Raw genomic sequence first — 22,732 nt, 5'->3', positions numbered from 1 at the left:
CCCCAAGACAGAGCATTTGAGAAAAAAAGGGGTTTTTTAATGAGCTCTGTTGCAGCAGAATCAAACATAGCAGCCTAACAGCCCTGAATGAACAACAGAGCTCACAGATCAGCAATTGAGCTCCTATAAAGTACAGACTGTCTCCTCAAGCAGCTCCCTGACCCCTCTATATCCAAAAGACTGACATTTGGCAGGCATCATCCTGGGACAAAGATAGCAGAAAAAGAAACTGGTAGCATCCCTCACTGTTCCGCAGCTGCTATAGGTGTACCCCAGACAAGCAGGGCCTGGAGTGGACCTCAGCAGTTGTACAGCGAAGGGGCTAGACTGGTAGAAGGAAAACCAAGTAACAGAAATACTTCATCACCAACAATCTGGGTGTCCACTAAGAGACCCAATCGAAAAGTCAGCAACTACGCAGACAACAAGTGGATAAATCCACAAAGATGGGAAGAAACCAGCACAAAAAGGAGGAAAACACCCGAAACCAGAACACCTCACCTCCTAGAAAGGACCAAAACTCCTCACCAGCAAGGGAACAAAGTTGGACGGAGAATGACTGTGATGAAATGACAAAATTAGACTTCAGAAGATGGATAATGAGAAACTTTTGTGAGCTAAAAGAACATGTATTAAATCAATGCAAAGAAACTAAGAACCTTGAAAAAAGATATGAAAAAAGATTTGAGGAAATGATGACAAGAATGGATAACTTAGAGAGGAATATGAATGAATTGAAGGAGCTGAAAAACACAATACGAGAACTTCGCGAAGCATGCACAAGTTTCAATAGCCGAATTGACCAAGCAGAAGAAAGAATATCTGAAGTCGAAGATCAACTCAATGAAATAAAACAAGAAACCAAGATCAGAGAAAAAAGCGCAAAAAGGAATGAACAAAGTCTCCAAGAAATGTGGGACTATGTGAAAACACCTAACCTACGTTTGATAGGTGTACCAGAAGGGGACGAAGAGAATGAATCCAAGCTAGAAAATACTCTTCAGGACATCATCCAGGAAAATTTCCCCCACCTAGCAAGACAGGTCAACACTCAAATGCAGGAAATACAAAGAACACCACAAAGATATTCCACAAGAAGAGCAACCCCAAGGCACATAATCGTCAGATTCAACAAGGTTGAAATGAAGGAGAAAATACTAAGGGCAGCCAGAGAGAAAGGTCGGGTCACCCACAAAGGGAAGCCCATCAGACTCACAGCAGATCTCTCGGCAGAAACACTACAAGCCAGAGGAGAGTGGGGGCCAATATTCAACATTCTTAAAGAAAAGAACTTTCAACCCAGAATTTCATATCCAGCCAAACTTAGCTTCATAAGTGAAGGAAAAATAAAATCCTTTGCGAACAAGCAAGTACTCAGAGATTTTGTCACCACCAGGCCTGCTTTACAAGAGCTCCTGAAAGAGGCACTACACATAGAAAGGAACAACCAGTACCAGCCATTCCAAAATCACACTAAATGCTAAAGAGCATCAACATAATGAACAATCTACAACAACTAACGGCCAAAACAGCCACTTAGCATCAAAATGACAATATCAAATTCACACATAACAATATTAACCCTAAATGTAAATGGACTAAATGCACCAATCAAAAGACACAGACTGGCAAATTGGATAAAAATCCAAAACCCATCAGTGTGCTGTATTCAGGAAACCCATCTCACATGCAAGGATACACAAAGACTCAAAATAAAGGGACAGAGGAAGATTTACCAAGCAAATGGAGAGCAAAAAAAAAGCAGGAGTTGCAATTCTCATCTCTGATAAAATAGACTTTAAAGCAACAAAGATCAAAAGAGACAAAGAAGGCCATTACATAATGGTAAAAGGATCGATACAACAAGAAGAGCTAACGGTCCTAAACATATATGGACCCAATACAGGAACACCCAGATACATAAGGCAAGTTCTTAATGACTTACAAAGAGACTTAGACTCCCACACAATAATAGTGGGAGACTTTAACACTCCACTGTCAATATTAGACAGATCAACCAGACAGAAAATCAACAAGGATATCCAGGGCTTGAACTCAGACCTGGAGCAAGCAAACCTGATAGACATTTACAGAACTCTCCACCCCAAATCCACAGAATATACATTCTTCTGAGCACCACATCACACCTACTCTAAAATTGACCACATAATTGGAAGTAAAGCACTGCTCAGCAAATGCAAAACAACTGAATCATAACAAACAGCCTCTCAGACCATAGTGCAATCAAGTTAGAACTCAGAATTCAGAAACCAACCCAGAACCGCACAGCTTCATGGAAACTGAACAACTGGCTCTTGAATGTTGACTGGGTAAACAATGAAATGAAGGCAGAAATAAAGAAGTTCTTTGAAACCAATGAGAACGAAGACACAACATGCCAGAATCTCTGGGACACATTTAAAGCAGTCTCTAGAGGAAACTATATAGCAATAAGTGCCCATATGAGGAGAATGGAGAGATCCAAAATTGACACCCTATCGTCAAGATTGAAAGAGCTAGAGGAGCAAGATCAAAAAAACTCAAAACCCAGCAGAAGACAAGAAATAACTAAGATCAGAGCTGAACTGAAGGAGATTGAGACACGAAAAACCCTTCAAAAAATCAATAAATCCAAGAGCTGGTTTTTTGAAAAGATCAACAAAATAGACAGACCGCTAGCCAGACTGATTAAAAATAAAAGAGAGAACAACCAAATAGATGCAATAAAAAATGATAAAGGGGAAATCACCACAGACTCCACAGAAATTCAAACCATCATCAGAGAATATTACAAACAACTCTATGCACATAAACTAGTAAACCTGGAAGAAATTGAAAAATTCCTGGACTCCTGTGTCCTCCCAAGCCTAAACCAGGAGGAAGCTGAAACTATGAATAGACCAATAACAAGGTCAGAAGTTGAGGCAGCAATTAAGATCCTACCACACAAAACAAGCCCAGGTCCAGACGGGTTCACAGCCAAATTCTACCAGACACACAAAGAGGAGCTGGTACCATTCCTTCTAAAACTATTTCAAACAATCCAAAAAGAGGGAATCCTACCCAAATCATTTTATGAGACCAACATCATCCTGATACCAAAACCCGGCAGAGACCCAACAAGAAAAGAAAACTTCCGGCCAATATCCATGATGAACATAGATGCAAAAATCTTCAATAAAATATTGGCAAGCCGATTGCAACAGCCAATCAAAAAACTTATCCATCACGATCAAGTAGGATTCATCCCTGGGATGCAAGGCTGGTTCAACATATGCAGGTCTATAAACATAACACACCACATAAACAGAACCAAAAACAAAAACCACATGATTATCTCAATTGATGCAGAGAAGGCATTCGACAAAATTCAACAGCCCTTTATGCTAAAAACCCTCAATAAACTCGGTATCGATGGAACGTATCTCAAAGTAATAAAAGCTATTTACGACAAACCAACAGCCAATATCATACTGAATGGGCAAAAACTGGAAGCATTCCCTTTGAAATCCGGCACTAGACAAGGATGCCCTCTTTCCCCACTCCTATTCAATATAGTACTGGAAGTTCTAGCCAGAGCAATCGGGCAAGAAAAAGAAATAAAGGGTATTCAAATAGGAAAGGTGGAAGCCAAATTGTCTCTATTTGCAGACGACATGATAGCATACCTAGAAGACCCCGTCGCCTCAGCCCAAAAACTCCTGAAACTGATAAGCAACTTCAGCAAAGTCTCAGGATATAAAATCAATGTGCAAAAATCACAAGCATTCCTCTACACCAATAACAGACTTAAAGAAAGCCAAATCAAGAACGAACTGCCATTCACAATTGCTACAAAAAGAATAAAATACCTAGAAATACAACTCACAAGGAACGTAAGGGACCTCTTCAAGGAAAACTACAAACCACTGCTCAATGAAATAAGAGAGGACACAAACAGATGGAGAAACATTCCATGTTCATGGTTAGGAAGAATTAATATCGTGAAAATGGCTATACTGCCCAAAGTAATTTACAGAATCAACGCTATCCCCATCAAGCTACCATTGACTTTCTTCACAGAACTGGAAAAAAACACCATGAACTTCATATGGAACCAAAAGAGAGCCCACATAGCCAAGTCAATTCTAAGCAAAAAGAACACAGCAGGGGGCATCACACTACCGGATTTCAAACTATACTACAAGGCTACAGTAATCAAAACAGCATGGTACTGGTACCAAAACAGAGATATAGACCAATGGAATAAAACAGAGGCATCGGAGGCAACACAATGTATCTACAACCATACAATCTTTGATAAACCTGACAAAAACAAGCAATGGGGAAAGGATTCCCTGTTTAATAAATGGTGTTGGGAAAACTGGCTAGCCATGTGCAGAAAGCAGAAACTGGACCCCTTCCTGACACCTTACACTAAAATTAACTCCAGATGGATTAAAGACTTAAACATAAGACCTGGCACCATAAAAACCCTAGAAGGAAATCTAGGCAAAACCAGTCAGGACATAGGAGTAGGCAAGGACTTCATGAACAAAACACCAAAAGCATTGGCAACAAAAGCCAAAATAGACAAATGGGACCTAATCAAACTCCACAGCTTCTGCACGGCAAAAGAAACAGTCACTAGAGTGAATCGGCAACCAACAGAGTGGGAAAAAATTTTTGCAGTTTACCCATCTGACAAAGGACTGATATCCAGAATTTACAAAGAACTCAAACAGATTTACAGGAAAAAAACAAACAAGCCCATTCAAAAGTGGGCAAAGGATATGAACAGACACTTTACGAAAGAAGACATACATGAGGCCAACAATCATATGAAAAAATGCTCATCATCACTGGTCATCAGAGAGATGCAAATCAAAACCACATTGAGATACCATCTCATGCCAGTTAGAATGGCGATCATTAAAAAATCTGGAGACAACAGATGCTGGAGAGGATGTGGAGAAATAGGAACACTTTTACACTGTTGGTGGGAGTGTAAATTAGTTCAACCATTGTGGAAGACAGTGTGGCGATTCCTCAAGGCCTTAGAAATAGTAATTCCATTTGACCCAGCAATCCCATTACTGGGTATATATCCAAAGGACTATAAATCATTCTACTATAAGGGCACATGCACACGAATGTTCATTGCAGCACTGTTTACAATAGCAAAGACCTGGAATCAACCCAAATGCCCATTGATGACAGACTGGATTGGGAAAATGTGGCACATATACACCATGAAATATTATGCAGCAATCAGAAATGATGAGTTTGTGTCGTTTGTAGGGACATGGATGAATCTGGAGAACATCATTCTCAGCAAACTGACACAAGAACAGAAAATGAAATACTGCATATTCTCACTCATAGGCGGGTGATGAAAAATGAGAACACATGGACACAGGGAGGGGAGTACTAAACACTGGGGTCTATTGGGGGGAAAAGGGGAGGGCCAGCGGGGCAGGGAGCTGGGGAGGGATAGCCTGGGGAGCAATGCCAAATGTGGGTGAAGGGGAGAAAGGAAGCAAAACACACTGCCATGTGTGTACCTATGCAACTGTCTTGCATGTTCTGCACATGTACCCCAAAACCTAAAATGCAATAAAAAATTTTTTTAAAAAAAGTTTTTTAAAAATGCATCAGCTAGTTTGGTATACTGTATGTCCTTTTTGTTCTAGGTTTTATCATTTTGAAAGAAGAACAAAACCTCTATGTATGGGACCTGCATTAAACAAATAAGCATCACCATCTCCAGTAGGCACCTTAGGTGTAGACTCCACCTCTCTTCCCTCTTCCAGATATTCAAACAGCATTATTTATAGCATTTTTGTTTTGATAAGGTTTCTCCTGGCCCATAATCATTCCAGTGAAAGGTACGAACGCAGTAGATCGAGCAGAGCACAAGACGTCCACACCCTGGTGAGGCCTCTGACTTCTAGGATGTAAATAAGAATGAACAGACCGAGGAGCTGCCCTGGGGAGCTTTATGGCCCAGGAACATGGCGTTAGCCCACTGATCCCAGACCTGGTACCAAAGCTTGAAGCTGCCAGAACTTGTTGGGATGTCCCAGTGTTTCTCACTCTGTTTAGCCCAATTTTAACCTTCCTCTCTGCAGCTACTAATAACCGTATTGTAAAGATTAAAGCATTTAAAATGGTAGTTGGTACATAATAAGCCTTAAACAAATATATATTACCTACTATTACTGTCTGGCATTTGGGGGAATGAGGCAGTCCATATAAGTGCATTTTCTAGGTACCTGGATCTTGACTTCTTCAAGCCCACTTTGAAAACAGCTGTCTTTTTATGGGAACCTATTATAAAAGTATCACACGTTGCCCTAGTCTCATTGTTCTCTCAGTGATCTAGAAAAGTGATTGTAAACAGCACCTACTACATATGGTATTTTAATACGAGTGATGCCTCCTGGATTTATTAAAGTGCATGGAGCCCAAACCAAACAATTCCAGATTGTGATGTGTCTTGAGTTTGTCTTAACAACCCCTCAGCTCTTGCATTGCACTGCTGTCACTATGCCTGCTCTCACCAGCCTCTCCTCCCTTCTAATAGGCTGCCACCTGAACAACCAGCTTCACCAGGAGTGCTACAATTATGTACAAAGCAACACTGAGCAGGCTCAAGACAAGAGCCAAGAAGTTACTGTATCATTTAAGTGGGTACACTTTACAGTATGAGCTGAGTCTAAATTTTGGCAATTAATGTTTTCCTTCTCTTAGTCCTGTTTCAGTATTTGAGGTTGCTTTGTAAGTAGTATATGTATATGTAAGAGTTCCCCTCTAGTTAGGATGGAGATCGTTGAAATGAATGGACACATGGCTATTTCATCACACTGGCACCCCAAGGTGATGCTGAGTATAACTGAAAATTCACAAGTGTGGCCCTCATTGTCTGGACGAGATAGAAGTACTCTTTCGCCCGCTTAGGGTCAGCCTCTAATATTCAACCTCCAGAGTCTTGGCCAGTAACACCGTGGTTTCGTGGGAAGAGGAAACAAAAACCTGAGTTCAGGTCCAGACTTCACCATCTCCAACTGTGCTTGGCAGGTCCCTTAACTTTTGGCACCTCAGTTCAAGTTCCTCATCTCTAAAATGGCATAGTCATATTTGATTCCCCTTTGGAAAAAGCAGGTGAGATAAGTCACTGTGCGAAGACATTCAGAAGGAAAACATTGTGTTTGCTCCCTGCTCTTTTCCTTCTTCCACATTCGGATCCCAATTCACAGCCCATACTTGAAGCCGAGTTCTTGGCAGCTGCTCCAAAGACAGTGGTGTAACTGGCTACATCTCTGGTTTTTCATACTGTCAGAATTGTGAGCCCTTGAGGCAACCAGCATTGGGCAAGGACACTAAGAGAAGAGGTTGGGGTCAGGTGCGGTGGCTCATGCCTGTAATCCCAGCACTTTGGGAGGCTGAGGCTGGCAAATCACGAGGTCAGGAGTTTGAGACCAGCCTGACCAACATGGTGAAACTCTCATCTATACTTAAAATACAAAAATTAGCCATGCGTGGTGGTGAGCACCTGTAATCCCAGCTACTCAGGAGGCTGAGGCAGGAGAATCACTTGAATCTAGGAGGCAGAGGTTGCAGTGAGCTTAGATGGATGCAGGATGCATTCCATTCTGGGCAACTGACTGGGTAACAGAGTGAGACTCTGTTTAAAAAAGGAAAAAAAAAAAAAAGGAGGTTAGGGACCAAAGGGTTGGATGGTTGTTTGTGCAAACCCATACCTTTGAGCAGAGTATTGTCCACAGCCACGGCAATCACACATCCAGATCTCATTAGAAGACTCGCCAGCACATATATTAGCCCATGGCCCAGCCAGTGCTAAAAAAGAGAAATGTGAGAGCAGAGCTCGTGACATCAGACATTTCCAATCTCCATTTGCCACATTAGTCACAGTGGATCCTGACAATTCTGTTTTCACTGTAACTTTCCCTGAACTTTCTGTAGTTTATGGGAAGGTTGTCCTTCCAGAATTTTAATATCCTAATTCCGATGTAAAATTGGTTATTCCCTGGCTACAGAATTTGGCTTCGTGACCTTAGCATATCAGTAAATGTATTTATTTATTGGCATTAGCCTCCGTCAATATACTTTGCTTCAGGTCCAGTAGTAAATGGGATAAGTTGTGCTTTTCTATTTTTCTTTGCTCATTACTGGCATGGGGATCACTATGGTTAGATTAAGCAAAAATAAGAAAACAGCATGGCTCAGAAAATAATTTTAGAAGTTCTAAAGTGATGTTGAAATGGTTAGTTCTACTAATCGAATCCTACCAAATGTTGGAATTAAAGGAGAAATAAACTCTGAACTAGACAAGTTTGTTTAACACTAGATAAATCTCTTTCATGGTTGCAAACACAGAAGAGGAGGAGTCTTAGAAATAATCTGCAATGTCAAACCAATTTAGCCTCAACTGAGATGAGGAGAGAAGGTGGGAAAGGAGTAGAACCAGTTATCTAAAAAATTATGAAACATGGAGGAGAGGCTGCTTTCTCAGTGGACTTGGTGCAAACTTTGTTTTAGGCACAATATGTCTCTTTAGTATAGCAAGCACTCGATAAATGTTCAATTGAGTTAAACGTCCTGGATTTCCGGTGTTAACATTCACAGAGAAATACAGTGAGCACACTCAACCTTGCACTTTGAAACAAACAAGCAAAAGCAAGAGCCTGATTATTTGACTATTGATTTTATTTATTTATTTATTTATTTATTTTTTAAAAAGACATTTATTCAGCGTCACGATCAGACTAATTAAAATCTTCTGCCACTGCCATAGCTACTGCTGCTACTGGAACTGCCATAGCCACCTTGGTTTCGTGGTTTGGCAAAGTATTGGCCGCCACCACCATAGGGGCCAGAGCTTCTGCCTCCAAAGTTTCCTCCCTTCATGGGTCCAAAATTTGAAGACTGATTGTTGTAACTGCCAAAATCATTGTAGCTTCCACCACCTCCAAAATTGCCTCCATCATTACCAAATCCATTATAGCCATCCCCACTGCCACCATAACCACCACCACCACAGCTGCCACCAAAGCCACCATGACCACTGAAATTTCCTCCACGACCAAAGTTGTCATTCCCACCAAAACCACCTCCACGACCACCACCAAAGTTTCCAGAACCACTTCGACCTCTTTGGCTGGATGAAGCACTAGCCATCTCTTGCTTTGACAGGGCTTTCCTAACTTCACAGTTGTGGCCATTCACAGTATGGTATTTCTGAATGACAATCTTATCCACGGAGTCATGGTCGTCAAAGGTTACAAAGGCAAAGCCCCTTTTCTTGCCACTGCCTCTGTCCGTCATGATTTCAATCACTTCAATTTTTCCATACTGTTCAAAATAATCTCTTAGGTGATGTTCTTCAGTGTCTTCTTTAATGCCACCAACGAATATTTTTTTCACAGTTAAGTGGGCACTTGGTCTTTGAGAATCTTCTCTTGAGACAGCTCTCTTTGGTTCCACAACTCTTCCATCCACTTTGTGTGGCCTTGCATTCATGGCTGCATCCACCTCCTCCACAGTTGCATACGTGACGAACCCAAAGCCCCTGGAGCGCTTGGTGTTTGGATCTCTCATGACCACACAGTCTGTGAGCGTTCCCCATTGCTCAAAATGGCTCCTGAGGCTCTCATCGGTTGTTTCAAAGCTCAACCCTCCAATGAAGAGCTTCCTCAGCTGTTCCGGCTCTTTAGGAGACTCTGACTTAGACATGATCGCGGGGAGAAGAAAGACTTTAACGATGCTGCTTCGGCGGCGTCCACGGGCAGAAAGGACGACTATTGATTTTATTTAAAGACATTTTACTCTTTGTTAATACATATGCTGTGAAAAGAAACTACAGAACGTGGCCATTAAGCCTATTCTTTAAAATAGTTTTAAAGGATGGGTTTCAAAAGCTTTGGGACTATAGGTGTACGCCACCATATCCAGCTAATTTTTGTATTTTAATTAATTTACTTATTTTTTATTCACAGACGGGGTTTTGCCATGTTGGCCAGGCTGGTCTCGAACTCCTGACCTCAGGTGATTGCCTGCCTTGCCTCCCAAAGTGCTAGGATTACAGGCATGAGCCACCGCACCCCACCTGTATTTTATTTTTTATTTTTATTTTTGGAGATGGAGACTCGCTCTATCACTCATGCTCCCAGGCTGGAGTGCTGTGGTGTGATCTTGCCTCACTGCAACCTCTGCCTCCTGGGTTCAAGTAATACTCTGCCTCAGCCTCCTGAGTAGCTGGGATTACAAGTGCCTGCCCCCATGCCTGGCTAATTTTTGTATTTTTTTATTAGAGACAGGGTTTCACCATCTTGGCCAGGCTGATCTTGACTCTTGACCTCATGATCCACCTGCCTGGGCCTCCCAAAGTGCTGGAATTAGAGGCGCCCACGAAAGTATGATTTTTCTTTTTTTTTTTTCCCTGAGATGTTGTCTCACTCTGTCACCCAGGCTGGAGTGCAGTGGCACAATCTTCACTTACTGCAACCTCCACCTCCCGGGTTCAAGTGATTCTCCTGGCTCAGCCTCCGGAGTAAGTTGGGATTACAGTCGCCTGCCACCACGCCTGGCTAATATTTGTATTTTTAGTAGAGACAGGGTTTTGCCATTTTGGCCAGGCTGGTCTTGAACTCCTGACCTCAGGTGATCCGCCCACCTCAGCCTCCCAAAGCACTGGGATTACAGGTGTGAGCTACCGCGCGTGGCCTCCAAGTATGATTTCAACTGAGTATATTCCTCACTTGAAAATGTTTTGCAGAATTCTGTTACCTTTCTGTTGTGGCATGTGCTAGCATGTTATTACTTTGCTGTTAGTCATCTTCTGTTGAAAACTAGGTGGAAGCTTTGTAGTCCCCCAGTTACACAGATTTTGAGAAAGGGAAATTTCCTTTGCACTCTTACTGAGGTCTGAAAACACTGTTGGAACCACCGTTTTAGGTTGGAAAATATAACTGCTGTAAGTATATGTATGGGAATGCAGATCTCACGGCTTTTAACTTTCCACAGCACAGGAAGTACATAAAGTAGCTGATATTACAATTCAAATGTCATCAAAGTGACTTTTCAGCCTTGTAAGTTTTGAATGTAAGTGGTTTTGGCTTTTAATTCTAAATTGAATTGACTTAAATTCATGAAGAAACAGCAAGTTGGCAGCAAAATCTACTTTCTTAACCTGTTCAGTATTTGATGAAAATAGAAATTTTAAGTCCCCAGGCTGTAAGTTCCCTAAGGGCGACGGACGGAGGAACACAGGAGGGGCTCAGACACTAGTGAGTGAAAGAATAAGCAAATTAGGGCCGGGCTCGGTGGCTCACGCATGTAATCCCAACACTTGGAGAGGCTGAGTCGGGTGGATCACCTGAAGTCAGGAGTTCGAGACCAGGGTATCCTGCAAAATTAGCCGGGGGTGGTGGCGGGCTCCTGCAATCCCAGCTGTTCAGGAGGCTGAGGCAGGAGAATCGCTGGAACCCGGAAGGCGGCGATTGCGGTGAGCCGAGATCGCGCCATTGCCCTCCAGCCTGAGCAACGAGAGCGAAACTCCTTTTCGATTAAAAAAGAATAAATAAATAAGCAAATTAAGGAATGAGAGCAGCATCTCAAGAGCACAGGTATTGTTTTGAAATTGATTTTAGACCTCCTTTGCAAGTCGGCGTGAATGTAATTGTTTCAGGCACTTTTTTTTTTGAGACCGAGTCTCGGTGTCATCCAGGCTGGAGTGCAATGGCGCGATCCTGCCTCATCGCAAACTCCCGTCTCCCGGGTTCAAGCGATTCTCCCGCCTCAGCCTCCGGAGAAGCTGAGATGACAGGCACAGGCCACCGCGCCCGGCAGGCACTCTTAAGCGAAGCCAATCCGCGCCTCGCCAGCGGAGGGCGCCGGATCTCGCCGCGGCCCAGCCCCAGACACACCCCCGCGCCTCAGCCCCAGACACACCCCCGCGCCTCGCCACGCCCCCTAGCCTGCCCCCGCGTTTTGGCGTGCTTACTCCCCACCCTCCGCTTCTTGTCACGCCTGGTGCCACGCCCCAGTGCCTCCGCGCAATACGTGCCCCTCGCCACGCCTCGTGCCCCGCCCTTGCCCCCGGAGCAATTTATACCCCGCCCCCTTGCCTTGCCGCACCGCGTGCCCCGTTCCCTCTCCGCCGCGCCACTCCAGCTCCAACCCGGGTCCCGACTCTTGGCCCTCCCCGTCCCTCGCCACGCCTTCCACAGCGCTTCGCGGCGCCCGGGTCCTGATTCTACTTCCGTCTCGGAGGAATTGGGAGGCCGACGTTTCCGGTAGTGCCGCGTGGAGTTAGTGGCCGCTTTTGGCATGGCGGTGTTATCTGGTCCGGCTGCTCCAGTCTTGTCGCTTAACCCGCAAGAAGATGGCGAGTTTCAAAAGGAGGTGGCGCAGGTTCGCAAGCGCATAACCCAGGTGAGCAGGCGCCCTAGCCCAGGCTGTGAGTACGGGAGACGCATCGGGTCTAGGGGGTTTCTCGGGTTGCGCAGTTCCCGGCCCGGCTCCTCTTGCCTTCGCGCGCGCCTTCGTTACCTCCAGGGTCTCCCATCTGGATTCGCCTGAATCAGGGACCGACCTCTTGAGCTTGCAGGCCACGGTTTCCCAGACTAAAGGATTTACGCTGGTCAGTACATTATGGAGGGGTTTGGCCGCTGAGGACTTGGAGCCTTCATGTGGAGAGTAAGGGGGAGGTATTGGGTGACGGAAGCGGAGGAAGGACCCAGCTGGAGGGAATGGGCTCCCATACTGCAGATTATCTCCGGGTTAGAGCTGTCACTGCCGCGTTGCCTCCGAAAATGGAGGCCCCAGACTTACCACTTTCGGGAGGTTTGTATGCCGGGTTGGAGATCTGAGAGTTATTAAAATACTTTATTTGCCAAGTTGCGCTTGCTGACTAGGGCCCCTGACATCCCTTATACTTTCTGTGGTTTTTAGCATACAATACACCGGGAAACTTAGACGTTCTTGTTACAGAGGTAACAGACGACTGAGACGCTGAAAGGCTAATCTGTACTGTGAGAGTTAACAATCATCTGGAGAATTTTTCGATGAAGTGCGAGTAAACAGTATGCATACAAAGTGATGGGTACAGTTATATAGAGTTCTCCGGGCAGAAGATGTAAAATGGCTTGTTCAGGGTTGTCCTTGCTTATCCGCTGATTGACATAGTTATTGAGCACTGACATTTTACTGAGTGGTGGGGTGCCAGGCTGGAAAGACAGTCGACTACTGCTCAGCCATGGCCTTTGTGGGTAGAGACATTAAACAGCCAGTTCTTTAATTACTGCTGTGGTAAGTGGAAATGCAGAGTAGGTTCTTGGGTCGAGGGCTGGGACTAGGAGTTTTGCAAGCTTTGTTGCAATGTGATTTTCTTAAAGATATTTAGCTGGTCGCTGTGGCTCACACCTGTAATCCTAGCACTTCGGGAGGCTGAGGAGGGTGTATCACCTGAGGTCAGGAGTTCGAGATCATCCTGGCCAACATGGTGAATCCTCGTCTCTACTAAAAATACAAAAAAATAGCGGGGGGCGTGGTGGCAGGCGCCTTTAATCCCAGCTACTCGGGAGGCTGAGGCAGGAGAATTGCTTGAATCTGAGAGACGGAGGTTGTAGTGAGCCAAGATCAGGCCACTACAGTCCAGCCTGGGCAACAAAAGGGAAACTCCATCTCAAAAAAAAAAGAAAAAATAATTTACCTGGTCTTTATGTCTTCAGCGAAACAAACAAGAACAGCTTACCCCTGGAGTCGTCTATGTGCGCCACCTGCCTAACCTACTTGACGAAACCCAGATCTTTTCCTATTTCTCCCAGTTTGGCACTGTGACACGGTTCAGACTGTCCAGAAGTAAAAGGGTAAGATTTTTGTAATTGTGTTTGCTGTTTTGTTTTTCAAATGTGTATTATCTTTGACATTAAAGAGCACGTTCACTTATGTATTATTGTTTATCAGATTTCATTGCAAAAAGGAGAGCGGCTGAGGTTTAGAATCTGAAAGGGCCGGGCCAGGCGCGGTGGCTCAAGCCTGTAATCCTAGCACTTTGGGAGGCCGAGGCGGGTGGATCACGAGGTCAAGAGATCAAGACCATCCTGGTCAACATGGTGAAACCCCGTCTCTACTAAAAATACATAAAAGTAGCTGGGCATGGTGGTGCATACCTGTAATCCCAGCTACTTAGGAGGCTGAGGCAGAAGAATTGCCTGAACCCAGGAGGTGGAGGTTGCAGTGAGCCGAGATCGCGCCATTGCACTCCAGCCTGGGTAGCAAGAGTGAAATCTGTCTCAAAAAAAAAAAAAAAAGAATCTGGAACGGCCACAGGAGCAAAATCAGTATTATTGTAAAAGTTTGTTTGTTACATTGCTCCAAATCCTTATATTAAGTTGACAGTCCTGGTAAATGAACTTATGTATGAGGACTAGGTTCATCCATCTTGTATTAGCCTTTGGTACAAGCATCCCTATCATAGCAAAGATTTATATGGTGAATAAAGATAAGGACTCTGGAGTTGGACTGCCAAGCTTTAGGGCCAGGCTCTAGCCCTTACTAGTTAGAGTGATATGACCATACCATGCTCAGTGTTGTGATCTGTTATATGTGAGTAAAACTTTATGGGAGTATTTAGTCAAAGGTTAAAAGAAATAATATATATAAAATCCTTAGAATTATTGCTTGGCACACAGCAAACACTATATAAGTGTAATTACTATTGTGTCATACCTGCCTTCTAATGAGAAAAAGGTGTATGTAACTTGTTCCAAGAGTAGAGGAGTGACCCACTTTGTTCCACTTTCTTTTCTTTTTTTTGAGATGGAGCCTTGCTGTGGCCCAGGCTGCTGGAGTGCAATGATGCAATCTCTGCTCACTGCAACCTCTGCCTCCCGGGTTCAAGTAGTTCTCAGCCTCCTGAGTAGCTATGATTACCGGTGCCCACTACCACACCTGGCTAATTTTTTGTATTTTTAGTAGAGATTGGGTTTCACCATCTTGGCCAGGCTGGTCTTGAACTCCTGACCTTGTGATCCACCCACCTCAGCCTCCCAAAGTGCTGGGATTACGGGAGTGAACTGCCTCACCTAGCCTACCCACTTTATTTTTTCCCCACACATAAACTTTAATGGGTTGTAGCCATAGACGCCTATTTGATTTAGCATCTAGGGCATAGGGTGTGCATCCATCATCTGTTAGTTATCCTAAAGATACAGATTATAGGTAGAATTGAGGTCCCTTTCCTACCCTTCCCAAGGCTCTTCACCTTCTCCTTTAAGTAGGGAATTAAATTCACAAATTCAGTTTTCAGTGCTATCTATAAGTTTTTATTACATATATAAATGTATATATGGTATTATTTTTAAATTCTATTATTTCTATCCTTTTTCAGCTGAATTCTTTTGTTCAGTAATCAGCATTATTCCTGTATCTCTAGTGCCTTTGTTATCATCATTGCTTGTTACTTGTAACTGAAGTTTATCCACCCTCCTATTGAACATTAGGTGTTGTTTTTTTGTTTTATTTTTTTGAGACAATCTCACTGTGTCACCAGGTAGCCATAGTGTAGTAGGGCGATCTCGGCTCACTGTATCTGCACCTCCCAGGTTCAAGTGATTCTCCTGCCTCAGCCTCCTGAGTAGCTGGGATTACAGGTATCTGCCCCTGTACCTGGCTAATATTTGTATGTTGAGTAGAAACAGGGTTTCACCATGTTGGCCAAGTTGGTCTCGAACTCCTGACCTCAGGTGATCCGCCCATCTTGGCCTCCCAAAACGCTGGGATTACAGCATGAGCGAGTCACTGTACCCACCCCAAACATTAGGTTTTTTACTACTCTTAACTCTTTAGATGAAGCTGCCATGAAGTCTTTATGCAGGTATAGGCAGATTTATTTAGAACAGTATTTTGCAGACTTTGGTTCTCAGTAAGAAGTCAGTTTTTACCATCACAAAGAAGATAAGGGTTTAAAAGAAAAAAGTAAGTTTTACAGCACAGACCAGCACATGTACACATGCATGTAAGCATAACTGAAATAAAAGTCAAATGAGACAATGTTTAAACTTGTTTTGTTGGATGATTTTGTTTCATTCTACTCAGGTTTTTGTTTTTGTTTTTGGTTTTTTGGTTTTTGTTTTGTTTGAGACAGAGTCTCACTCTGTTACCTAGGCTGGAATACAGTGGTACAATCTCAGCTCACTGCAGTCTCCACCTCCCTGGTTCAAGTGATTCTCCTGCCTCAGCCTCCCAAGTAGCTGGGATTACAGGTGTGCGCCACCACACCCAGCTAATTTTTGTATTTTTAGTAGAGACAGCGTTTCACCATTTTGGCCAGGCTGGTCTCAAACTCCTGATGGGGATCCACTCACCTCAGCCTCCCAAAGGACTTAGATTATAGGTGTGAGCCACCATGACTGGCCTAGTTTTGTTTGTTTTTTAGTATCCTTGTGACCTAAACTGATCCTATTACCCCCTCAAAAGGTCAGGCTCTGAGTTTGAAAAGTGCAAGTGTTTTCCCGTGTTGCAATATAGTAATTGTTCCCCCAGCTGTGTGTTTTTATTTGTAGGCTATAGAGAAGTAGAAGAAATAGTGGGATGGTCATCTCTACAGTCCTCACCTGGATTCACCCATTATTAACATCCTAACACATTAGCTTCATTGTTTTGTTACTATATAAACACCTACACACACACTCTTTTTTCCTGAACCATTAGAAAAAAGCAGCAGTTATACTACTTTAGATACTTCATCATAAATCTGAGAATGAAGACATGTCTTTCAATATAACCACAGTATAATGGTATATAATGCACTGTCTTTTTGTATCTCCAGTTGTTCCCAAAATGGTTTTTTGTTTGTATGTTTGTTTTGTTTTTTAAGAAGGAATCTGGCTCTGTTGTCCAGGCTGGAGTTGAGTGGCACAATCTCAGCTCACTGCAATCTCCACCTCCCAGGTTCATGCGATTCTCCTGCCTCACCCTCCCGAATAGCTAGGACTACAGGCATGCGCCACCACACCCGGCTAATTTTTGTATTTTTTAATAGAGACGGGGTTTCAGCATGTTGGCCAGGCTGGTCTCAAACTCCTGACCTCTGGTGATCCACCCGCCTCGGCCTCCCAAAGTGGTGGAATTACAGGCATGAGCCACCACACCCAGCCTTATTTTGTTCTTGAGACAGGATCTCATTCTGTCGCCCAGGCTGGAGTACAGTGACAGGATCATGGCTAACTGCAGCAGCCTTAAACTCCTGGGCTCAAGCAGTTCTCCCACTTCAGCTTCCGAAGTAGCTGGGACTACCAGTGCGTGCCTCAACACCTGGATAATGTTTTTTATTTTTTTTTTTTGTAGAGACAGGGTCTCTCTATGTTGCCCAGGCTGGTGTCGAACTCTTAGCCTCAAGCAATCTTCCCGCTTCGGCCTCTCAAAGTGGTGGGATTACAGGCGTGAGCCACTGTGCCTGGCCCCTAAAATGTCTTCAGCTATTCTTTTTTGTTACCTGTTCTGAGTCCCTCTCAAGATCTGTGCATTACATTTACTTGTTAAAGCTTCTGAGCCTATCTAGAACAGTCTCCTTGCCCTTTATTGCTTGTTTGGTTTTTCTTGAAGAGTTCTGGCCATTTGTCTTATAAAACTCCTGCTCACTGAGGAGATGCGTGAAAATTTAGCATTTCCAGCATTTTTGAGTAGTAAAGCCAAGCTCACTCTAATTTTGACTGTTTGGTTGGTATTTCCAACATTCTGGAATTACTGGGTAAAGTTTTTTTTTTTTAATTACATAACTTATATTTTCAAATCACTTCTCAAAAGATTTATATCGGTTTACAGTGATGGTACACTTGGTTGGATTTCATAGTGTCTGTCTTCCACTTCACCATCTGTCTTGCCCCTCCCCGTGCTGCTGAGACAAAGTTTTGCTCTTGTTGCCCAGGCTGGAGTGCAGTGGCGCAGTCTTGGCTCACTGCAAACTCCACCTCTCGTGTTCAAGCAATTCTTCTGCTGCGGCCTCCTGAGTAGCTGGGATCACAGGCGCACACCATCACACCTGGCTAATTTCTGTATTTTTAGTAGAGATGGGGTTTCACCATGTTGGTCAGGCTGGTCTGAAACTCCTGACCTCATGATTTGTCCACCTTAGCTTCCCAAAGTGCTGGGATTACGGGCGTGAGCCACCACACCCGACTAAAGACTTTTATACTTGGGGTGGTGTTGTTGAATAAATTCCAGCCATAGGAACTGTATATTTATCATATGTAATGAAAATCCCAAGAATACCAGAAAATCCTGCTCACTGAGGAAATGCGTGAAAATTTAGCATCTTTTGATGAGTCTTGCATCTTTTGTTTTTCCCCTAATAGTCTCCAGAATATGTAAATTGAAGTTAGAATTAAATGTGTCATAATGTTTGATAAGGGGCTAATATACATTATTTAAAATAATGGCGTTTTAGGAATTTAATAACGCATTCAAATCTAATTGTTCTGCTTTTTGTGGCGGATTCTCTGTTGCAGACTGGAAACAGCAAAGGCTATGCATTTGTGGAGTTTGAGTGTAAGGATGTTGCCAAGATAGTTGCTGAAACAATGAACAACTACCTGTTTGGTGAAAGACTCTTGGAGTGTAAGTGCTCCTGTCTCTGTGGTAGCAGGGTTGCCTGGGCGCCTGGTGCTGGTCGGTGACTGTGGTGGGAAGGGCGGCTTGCTTAACTGCTTGGACATGCCACTCCATCTGTGGGATGACTCTTACAGAATGGTGATTCTGTAAGAATTTCTGTAAGGATTTCAGTGTGTGTCACAAGCAGATTCTAATTGGAATTTTAAAATCTCCCAGCATGAGAGCTGTTTTTACCCTAAATGGAACTGGACAAGTTACCTTGGGGACACACAGGAGAAGCAGCTAACCCATGCTTGTGGGCTGTGAAAGACTTATCTGGGGAAATAGCCTTGACATTGAAACCTGAAGACTAAACAGCAGCCAGCCAGGTGAAGGGGACAGAAGTGAAGACAGACCATTCCTGGCTGAGGGACAATGAATGCCAAACCAGAGGTGCCTGGCGATATGGCTGTGAGGGAATGTGAGGAAAAGTAGCAAGAGATGAGGGAGCAGGAAGAGGCTTCAGGTTGGGTTACTGAGGCTTTCTAAGTCAGCAAGTTCAGAATTTATCCTGAGGGAAGTGGGGATAGCAGCAAAGGTCAGAAAGTGCATTGCAGAATCCATCTAAATGGCAATGGCTATAGCTCTTCCACACGAGAGAAGCTAGAAGGCGTAGAGGACTGACAGCTCCAGATTAGAAATTGATCCTGCAGAAAGGAGCCAGTGCTGCCCCGACCCTGCAGTCCATAGAGTGCAGAGAGCATCCGTCTCTAGATCCTGCTGCCCTTGGGAGGCAGAGCGAAGTTTCTGGCCTCCCTGTGCCCATGGTGGCATGTGGCCATCTTAGGTACCCAAGTTCACAGCTGACAAGGCTACCCAGGTAGCGTCTATTCATTTTCCATTGCTGTGAGAAAAGCTGGGATTACAGGCGTGAGCCACGTCATGATGATTATGTGAGGAATGGCACTGGGGAGATTCTAAAGTTAACATTAAAATCTCTTTCCTACCACTTGGTTGAAACTTTTTATGTTTTTTCTTTTTAAAAATAGGTCGTCTTATGCCACCTAAAAAAGTACATAAAGAACTCTTTAAAGACTGGAATGTTCCATTTAAGCAGCCGTCACATCCATCAGTGAAACGGTATAATCGGAATCGGACACTAACACAAAAGCTACGGATGGAGGAGCGATTTAAAAAGAAAGAAAGGTTACTCAGGAAGAAATTAGCTAGGAAGGGAATCAATTATGATTTTCCTTCTTTGGTAAATATGTCTTCATGAAATCTTTTTTTGTGATTTGTTGTGGGGAGGGGAGGGGGTGGCTTTGTATCTCGTAAAGTACCTAGCCTAGTACTTATCACAACCTTGGCTCACTGCAGCCTCTGCATCCTGGGTTCAAGCGATTTGCCTGCCTCTAGCCTCCCAAGTAGCTGGGATTACAGGTGCATACTACCACGCCCAGCTAATTTTTGTATTTTTAGAGATGGGGTTTCTCCATGTTGGCCAGGCTGGTCTCAAACTACTGACCTCAGGTGATCTGCCCACCTCAGCCTCCCAAAGTGCTGGGCTTACAGGTGTGAGCCACCATGTCCAGCCAGTTTTTTGACTGATTTTTTTTTTTTTGATACAGAGTCTTGCTCTTTTGCCCATTCTGGAGTGCAGTGGCACAATCTTGGTTCACTGCAACTTCCACCACCCAGGTTCAAGCAATTCTGCTGCCTTACCCTCCTGAGTCACTGAGAATACAGGTGTGCACCACCACACCAGGCTAATTTTTTGTATTTTTAGTAGAAATGGGGTTTCGCCATGTTGGTCAGTCTGGTCTCAAACTCCTAATCTCAGGTGAACATCCACCTCAGCCTCCAAAAGTGCTGGGATTACAGGCGAGAGTCACTGTGCCTGGCCTGACTAAACTTTTGAAACATTGTAGGTTCTTCCTAAAACATGAGAGCAGATTCTGTTATTTCCATTATACAGAAGAGGAATTGTCCTTTAAGTAGATAATCTGACTGAACCTTAGGCCCTGCTACTCTTGTGAACCCATCTGGGAACTGAGACGGTGAAGCTTGAAAAGGGGCATGCAAGCACTGCTTTCCCTGTGCTTTGCTTGTGACTTAGGGTGATGAGGGTGGCCTGCCTTTGCACATTCTTCCTGCTTCCACCCTCCTGAATTCAGGATTCTGTGAATCAGTGAGCTCCAGATTTGGGTCTTCCCTTCAACCTCTGCGTCTCTGTCCGTTCCTCAGCTGGGCTTCTCCTAGTTTTGCCCTTTACTTGAGATTATTCACTGTATTGAGTTTTGCTTTTTAAATTGAAATGCTCTGTCATTAGGGAGGATTTACTGATAATATATATGAGGATCTAATGCTAAGTTTAAAAAGAAAAGATATGAGACTGTTAATTTATAATTTCTTTATTGAAGATTTTACAGAAAACGGAAAGTATTTCAAAAACTAATCATCAGAAGTCTACAAAAGGCCAGGTAAAATGCTTTTTATCGTATGCCCAATATTAGAGAAAGATAAGTAGGAAAACATTTAAGACTACTATAACTGATCAATATTCAACCTGATGTGTCTTTTAACATTTATTTTAAGGGTTTACACAAGAAGAAGAAAAAGGTGGTCGGCACTCTTGACACTCCTGAGGAGACTGTGGACAGCCAGGTAAGATTGTCTTCCATATTCCGGACACCAGGTTTATACAAAGAATTTGAAGAAAGAAAGGCAGTTTCTGCCACTCTCGTATTAAGATTTCAAATTGAATATTGTCACATTTGGTAGATCTTTATTGTCGATTTAGCAATTTTCTGCGTAATACCTTATAATGGAACGTGCTATGTTCCAATTGCGAATTTCTGTACTAAGTTTGATAAGCATCTCAGTTCTTTATTCTTTACAATAGTATCACGAAAAGATTGAAACAGGACTAAAATAATGTGGTACAACTTGTAAAATAGAAGAGAGGTGATGTTTCGGGTACAGTGATAATCTTGTTCTTCATTTATGTATTATAATCTTTCCTTGTTGAATCTAGGGCCCCACACCAGTTTGTACACCAGCATTTTTGGAGAGACGAAAATCTGAAGTGACTGGAATGGATGAAGATGATAAAGATAATGAAATAGTTTTCAAACAGCCTGTATCCTGTGTAAAAGAAGAAGTACAAAAGACTCAAACACCTGCACGTTCACGGAAGAAAAGGCGAAGAAAAAGCAATCAGTGATTTTTAATGTATTATATTTTCTGAAAAATATAACATTTTTCTGAGGGTGGAGTTTGTATTTTACTAGGAACAATGATATGCAACCCCTGACAAGATTGTCAGAGGAAAAATACACTGTTTGGTCAAGTTAAGGAAAGCAGTCTGTAATTTTGGATTGCCTGCCCTTGGCTGAAATACAGGGGTGCAGACCGGTTTACACTGGCTTGGCTGACATTGTCTCTTTGTCCTGTTCTCTATTTTTCTTTTGACATTTCATAGCTCTCCTTAGTTACTCTGCCTGGATAGAAAGGTGACCACTAAGTGCAGGTTTAAGTACTGAACTGCAGCCTTTTCTGTCACCACCAGTTAAAGACCACCAATCTTGTTTGTCCGTCTGCATGATTTGTCAGGGACATTAACTCATGAGGGTGCTTTAGATTCCAACATCACATGGTTGAAGCTGGAAGTCAAATTTTATGTAGAGTGAGAAGGCAGTTCCAGTGTTAGCACAGATTTATGTATTCAGATTTTAATAGAGATTCAGAAATGATTCATTTTTACAAATCATTTTATATTATTTTCATTGGGCTAGCATGGATTAATAACCACTGTTTTATACCAGTATCATCAGTGAGGAATTGTATTTCAAGATTCAAACAATTACCAGCAAATAAACATTTTTTCTACAATTTATTTGTTTGCAAATAGGACTTGGGAGTCATTGGGGAAAAAAAATGGTAAATTTTCCTTTTCATTAGCAAATTCAAATTCATTATAAACATTGCCATCAGATGTTGTAGCTCATGCCTGTAATCCCAGCACTTTGGGAGGCTGAGGCAGGAGGATTACTTAATGCCAGGGGTTGGAGACCAGCTGGGCAACATGATGAGATCACCACTCTACAAAGAATTTTTAAAATGAAGCTAGGGACGGTGA

At 43.3% G+C, this 22,732-nt stretch overlaps 1 protein-coding gene across 1 annotated transcript; it reads left to right on the top strand.

The window, feature by feature from the left end:
• Positions 1-12,286: 12,286 nt before the first annotated feature.
• Positions 12,287-22,489, top strand: NIFK (nucleolar protein interacting with the FHA domain of MKI67). The gene is made up of 7 exons (XM_002749540.6): positions 12,287-12,435; positions 13,734-13,871; positions 18,513-18,621; positions 19,644-19,855; positions 21,015-21,074; positions 21,190-21,258; positions 21,629-22,489. The coding sequence occupies exons 1-7, from the start codon at positions 12,331-12,333 to the stop codon at positions 21,815-21,817; spliced, it is 882 nt and encodes a 293-aa protein (XP_002749586.1). The 5' UTR covers positions 12,287-12,330; the 3' UTR covers positions 21,818-22,489.
• The last annotated feature ends 243 nt before the right edge of the window (positions 22,490-22,732 follow it).

Source organism: Callithrix jacchus, chromosome 6 (genome assembly GCF_049354715.1).
Source record: "Callithrix jacchus isolate 240 chromosome 6, calJac240_pri, whole genome shotgun sequence".
Classification (NCBI taxonomy): Eukaryota; Metazoa; Chordata; class Mammalia; order Primates; family Cebidae; genus Callithrix; species Callithrix jacchus.
Note: the sequence above shows the minus strand (reverse complement) of the source record. Positions and strands in the feature narration are given on the sequence as shown.